At 37.4% G+C, this 6,808-nt stretch overlaps 1 protein-coding gene across 1 annotated transcript in view; it reads left to right on the top strand.

Annotated features, from left to right (window-relative positions):
• The window catches only part of LOC108362745 (RIMS binding protein), a 79,838-nt gene that overhangs the window by 10,788 nt on the left and 62,242 nt on the right, over positions 1–6,808 (top strand). The window contains exons 6-8 of the mRNA XM_017615864.1: positions 2,082–2,610; positions 2,700–2,811; positions 5,434–5,579. Coding sequence (XP_017471353.1) covers positions 2,082–2,610; positions 2,700–2,811; positions 5,434–5,579 — 787 coding nt within the window. The remainder of the gene's footprint in view (positions 1–2,081; positions 2,611–2,699; positions 2,812–5,433; positions 5,580–6,808) is intronic.

Here is a 6,808-nt window from a genome sequence, read left to right as displayed (position 1 = left end):
AAAAAAAAAAAAATTTTATTTTTAATCTGGCAGCTAGAGTTTGATGCAAATGTCAGCAAAAGTCAAATGTCATTAAGTGAAACTACATACCTTCTTTTTTCTACCATGGGGTAGCCATTTGCGAAAATAAAATTTGAAAAACTTTATGTCATTCGAAAAAAGAACTATTTTATTACTTAATTATTGTTTGTTAGTTTTATTGAAATAATGCATGCATGCGCATTCCACACATTTTTTTACCGACATATTACTATCTATATGTATATATCTTACTATGTATGCTTGTGTGTGTTAAATTTATACGTATGTATGAAAGTTTTCAAATTTTATATTCGCTTGAATTATTTAATAACCGGTTGCCGCCCACTAACGCCATGTTAAGATCAAATCTCTTTTTACGTTGAGCTCGATTTTGTGCGAACATATGTACCTACAATAAATTTATTTAATTTTCTATTTTCTTCTTTGCTCCGTCCATTATAGGAGACACACAATTTTTTGCTGTTAGGAGACGCTTAAATATGTGTATACTTTTAATTGTTTTACGTTACTTAGTTATAGGAGTTAAAAAATGCTTTCGCCCGTATCCACATTAAGAGAATATGGATTCATGCTTTACCTCTGTATGTGCGTATATACATACATATGTAGATATTTATGTACATCCATACATANGTCGAAAAAAGAATTATTTTATTACTTAATTATTGTTTGTTAGTTTTATTGAAATAATGCATGCATGCGCATTCCACACATTTTTTTTACCGACATATTACTATCTATATGTATATATCTTACTATGTATGCTTGTGTGTGTTAAATTTATACGTATGTATGAAAGTTTTAAAATTTTATATTCGCTTGAATTATTTAATAACCGGTTGCCGCCCACTAACGCCATGTTAAGATCAAATCTCTTTTTACGTTGAGCTCGATTTTGTGCGAACATATGTACCTACAATAAATTTATTTAATTTTCTATTTTCTTCTTTGCTCCGTCCATTATAGGAGACACACAATTTTTTGCTGTTAGGAGACGCTTAAATATGTGTATACTTTTAATTGTTTTACGTTACTTAGTTATAGGAGTTAAAAAATGCTTTCGCCCGTATCCACATTAAGAGAATATGGATTCATGCTTTACCTCTGTATGTGCGTATATACATACATAGATATTTATGTACATCCATACATACACTTTATGTGTATATGTGTTACCGTATTCGCTTAGGAAGACATTTCATGCCAACAAATGCTTAAAAGTTTCGCTTCTAGATGACCATATAATCACATCCTTCGTGCATCGATTCGTACATAATCGTTTTCGTAGTCAGCATCTTATATTAATAGAAAAATATACAATAGCTGTTCATATGTATGTATAATAGCTACATCAATTCGCGTTTACATATGCATACATACTCGTTTCGTATATGAATATTTTTCTAAAACATTTTAATGTTCCGAAAGTGAAGAAACGGTAACAAACAATTTTTCATTTCTCTTTCCTTCTTTCATATGTGCTGTTGTCTCTCTCATTCTTTCTTTTTTTCTATGAAATGCATTAAACAAAACTAAACAAAAATATTTAAATTGTGATACATGAATCGTTTTTTAAATCGTAAAACTATGTTGTGTCGCAATAATCAAAAATCCAAATCAAATAATATATAAACCATAAATGATCAAATGTGTTGTCCTTGTCTACTGGTGTCTACATATATCGCTGTCTTTTTTCAATCAAAACAAAAATGAAATCCACTTTTTTCGTCACTCTCTTTCTTTGTGTCTCTCTGTATTTGCTCTTTATCTCTCTCTATTGAATCCCTATTTGTGTGTGTGTCTGCAATTGTGTAATGTGTAAACAAATATAAACTATCATTTAACAAAAATTATTATATGAATTTCAAACCTTATCCCACAACTGTTACTTCAACTAAACGACACTTATTTTTTTTATTGAAAACCAATAACCCTATAATCAATAAATACGCAAACACATTTGCTCGCATAACTATGCAAATCACTCTTAAATATACATAAATATGTAGCGTGGCACAATACAACTGTACAATTTACAGAGCACAACTATGCCCATCTTGTCGCTGAACGCGCATAACATACCGACCGGCACCAGCAGCTACTCGGCCTTGGGGCTAAGTGGTACCGGCGGAGTGCCACCGCTTGGTTCGTCGCTGACTCATCCCACCTTGGGCAATATGCTCGATACGAGCACCTTATTGGGCACTACCGGCTTGTCGGGTCTGAGTGGTGTGACGGGCGCGTCCTCCTTGTACGGATTGGGTGCTGGCACCGGCATTGGCGGTTTGAGTGGTCTGTCAGCTGGATTGCCCAATTCATATCCCCCACCGTTCATTGATGTGGGCTCGAGCGCATCATATCCCTACTCATCGGCTGCACTGCGTACCGCTACAAAGATGAAAATGCTCGACGAAATCGATATACCGTTGACGCGTTATGGCAATCGTAGCTCACCATGCTCGCCGATACCGCCTAGCACATGGGGCCTGGATGAGTTCACGGACAGCCTGAGTGCATCAATGTTGCACAATCGTGGCAATTTGGCTTTGGGCGCCTTGGATTTAGAAAGTAAGTGGGGATGGGTAGAAATGGACGGTATGAAACACATAATTGCAAGTTTGTATATTTTCTCATGCAATTTTTTTTTAATTTTACAGCGCGGAATCACAACTTAAATGGCGTGAGTGAACCACAGGTGGACATGTTGGACATACCTGGAAAGGGACGATGCTGTGTCTTCATAGCGCGCTTTCCCTACGATCCACCAGAGTGAGTACTTACATAAAGTTGATGCATATAGAATAAGAAGAGCGGGGATATTACAGATATGATTTATTTAAGAAATCTGATATTAAAGGGTTTTCTAATAAGGGGTGGATAGATATGGAAATAAAATATAATAAAACAAGCTGTCTGTGAGTTATCAAACAAAATCTGTTTTCATTTCTTAGACCCACGAAAATCATTGGGCGCGTTCATAAGACGTTGCTGTTGCGTAACGGTTGGCTATTTGTCTTAGAAACGCACAGTTGAGTAGTTCCGCTCAGCTTAACGGTTGGCAACTTTCCGCCATTTTTTCAAGCGGAAAATTTTTACGCTACCTAGGCTCAACGTGTTGGGCTTAGCCTAAACAGCTGATAGAAAAGACTTACGCCACTTATATTAAATTTAACGCCGCTTTGTTAGGTGGCAGTTGCAAATAACTTTTTTCTATTTTATATTACTGATGTGATTAAGTAACCAAAATATTTTATAATTGAACGATTTTTGAACATGGCGGCACCTCAGCGTTGAATTGTGAATATTATCGGCGCAACTATCTCTATTTGTTGCAATTTCATTTGTTTACATTTATCAGCTGTTCATTTGGCAGCATATTCATCAAGCCGTTTCTAAGACGTAATTGTTGGGTTTAACAGTTGCCAACAGTTTTATAGCAGATGAGCTATACAGCTACGTCTTATGAACGCGCCCATTATATCGATGGCTGAGTGGAAGGTCGACCTATCTCGACAGTCAGTTCGAAAATGCCCTATCTCAGAAAACTTTTCAAGAACGCCCTTCTTCAGAATTTGGTTGAAGAACGCCTTATCTCAGCTTATTTTCATTGTATTTTCGTTTCGTTTTTGAACCAAGTTCTGAGATAGATTGTTATTCGACCAAATTCAAAGATAGGGTGTTTTTCAATAAAATTCTAAAGTAGGGCGTTCTTGAAAAGTTTTCTGAGATAGGGCGTTTTTAAACTGGCTGTCGCGATAGGACGATCTTCCACTCAGCCATCGATATATGGAATATAACATTATTTATGTACATGTCCACCATGGCTTCTTATGGTGGCATCGTGATCGGTCGGTTGCGGCTTATGGGCATAGATCTGCCACCTTAATAAACCCCGCAAAAAAGGCGTGGTGGTCCATTAACCTTACCCTCAAAACGTTTATGCGGAATGTGAATAGTAGGTTGTACTGGCGCCAACTGTAAAACACTTTATATATAATTCTTTCTTTTTCATAACACCTATTTTTTCTTATGGCCCTAAAATCGTAAGTAGGTATAGGCCTATACAAAAACTTCAATCTAGGCATCTACCCTTTGTTAAGTTCCGCCAGTTATTCATCCTAAATGTAGATAGGTCATTTTGTACTTGGTCCCTACTTTGCTATCATGGGGGTCCCCCATTTAGTTCCAGCCATTGGCGTAGAGTCGAAGTGTCATTTCACCCTGTTGAAAACTGTTGAACTCAACAATACGTATGATATGTTCAAGCCACCGCGATCGTTGTACTTTTATGCGTTGGACTAATCGAAAAGGTCACGGAGTTCGTCGTTCCATCGTCTTCGGTACCCTTGGCAAACGCGAATAGGGTAACTGATCTTGTGTCCTCAAAAGCGACCAAAGCCTTTTCATCGTTGGTCGACATCGCCGACGAAGTCACGAAAACCCTTTGCTTGTGCCATAACGTACTTCGTCTTGTCCTCGTACACCCCTAAGTTTAAATTTTTTACAAGCTGCTAAAAATCCAAGTGTTGTCTGAGGGAATGTTATCAGAATTCCATGCATGTTTTTGCAAGAACTAGCCTTGGTCCTGAAAGCATTTGACTATTCGCTTATTCTTTCATTTCTTCGGACCAACGTCTCTCTTTTTTTACTCCTTTAGAAAATAGCATATCCTCTGTTTCTCTTCGTTATTGGAGGCGTGCTGGTGAAAGCTGGCAGTTCCTATTCCGCCGGGTTGTGCGCATAAATAAAGCTAAACATGTTAAACTTGGCTTTTAAACCGATTGTGTAGTCCCCGCCTAACCAAATTTGCTTGCCAACAGCATGTTGGATATTTCTTGCCACCATGTCTCGTCCATCGCATTTCCTGCGATGCAATACTTGAACTTCGGGTATTTCTAGCATGAAAAAGCTTCTCAGAAAACCATTTGCTGTTCGGAGGCGCCCCAAAATTTTAGGTCCCTCCAGTTGTGTTATAACATCCGGCCGCACTCCATCAACTGGCCAAAATCTTAGCAAAATTTATTTTTATTGGTGTGCCTTATCTTAGCTTTTCGGTATTGGTGGTGACCCAGCAGAAACTTTGTAACTAGGTACTGCTTTTGTAACCGAACAGAATAGCTCTAATTGCTTCCTATGTGTCCAAACGAAAATTTCTGGACTATCTCAGGACTATTTCGGGACTAGTTTAGGATTATTATACGACCATATTTGATTATTTGTGTATACTTACAAATGGGAAGATTTGAGTTCGTGCTCATTTAAGTAGAAAAAGATGTTAGGTTAGGTTGGGTTGATGTGGTAGACGGTTCAAATGACCAACTCACTTAGAAAAAGATGTTTGATTTGAATAGATTATATATACGAATAATATATTTTCTCTCTCTTCATTAGGGAAGCTGAAGGTGAGCTATCACTATGCGCCGGCGATTATTTACTCGTATGGACTAGCGGCGAACCACAAGGCGGTTACTTGGATGCTGAATTGTTGGATGGTAGGCGTGGTCTAGTGCCTGCGTCCTTTGTGCAGCGTTTAATAGGTACACATACATGACGTGATACGTGATTTATATACTACTAGATCCTGTTTGGGGTCGCAGAATAAGAATGTGAAACTCGTGTATTATTCCAAGGAAGCGGAAGGAAGGTCCTTCTGGAGCTGCTGTCGATAATCTCGATAGACATGTAGTAAACTTGATTAAAGCATAAACATACGGAAAAGTTGATCCGGGTCAACGGCAAAATTGATCTGACCAAAAGTGTGCCTTGACGGCAGTCGTTGGTTCGAGTCCCACGGCCAGTAGAATTTTAATCTATTACTCATTCAATTATAACTTCTATATTTGTTTAATGTTGTTTTTAGTTATTTGACTCATGCATTTTGCTCTTTAAAATGCGCATAAGCAGCCGAACAAATGCACGAAATTGTTGGGAATTAACTCCGATCCGGGGTATTTTCGAAGGCAACACGGCCAGCTGTTGTCTTTTGTAGTGATGTGCTCAGTCGGTACTTTTAAGTATTGATCGATACTCGGTACCGATTTAAAAAGTATCCAATACTTTCGATACTCGGTAGCGAAATATTGGAATTTCTATTGAGTCCGCAATATCTACAAATATGAAATAAAAGCTGTGGTTGAAGTCAATAATCTTTGGTTAATAAGTTTATTTCTCCACATTATTTGCATTTGAACGTTCTCGTCGCTGTATTAATATCTGCTCCTGCGGCAACCACAATGCAAATGGTAATAAATATTTCGCCATAAATGTCACTAATTAACAATGTTGCCACAAGAATTTTTGCAGTTGGTAAGACTATGGCGATAAGTACAACAAGGCCCAAATACTGACATACACGTTGCTCATTTTTGACGAAGCATCGTCTTATTTGTACCTTTTTTATTTCAGGCATTTTATTTACCCACATTTTAAACTTCGTATAAAATTTATTAAAATTAAACAAACTTTAACAATTATTTACATACAAAAATGTTTAACTTTTTATGCAGATTTACAGCCCATTAAATTTAAGTGTGTTAAAGTGCAAATTTCAAGAAGCTAGAAAATCGCGTCAATTTTAAATAATGTTTTAGGCTGACCATACCTTATATGGAGGAAAATACCTAGCACCGTCGGCAAAAAAAAAATTTACGCCGACTCCGAACGGCGATTGTATTTTTTGTGAGAAGCATTTTTTCATGGCAAAAATACACTCGGAGGTTTGCCATTGCCTGCCGAGGGATGACCGCTGGTAAGAAAAAACCTTTTT

Source organism: Rhagoletis zephyria, unplaced genomic scaffold, assembly GCF_001687245.7.
Source record: "Rhagoletis zephyria isolate East Lansing unplaced genomic scaffold, Rhagoletis_zephyria_1.1 Rzeph_scaffold_01084, whole genome shotgun sequence".
NCBI classification, from domain to species: Eukaryota; Metazoa; Arthropoda; class Insecta; order Diptera; family Tephritidae; genus Rhagoletis; species Rhagoletis zephyria.
This window is presented reverse-complemented; position numbering and strand designations above follow the sequence as displayed.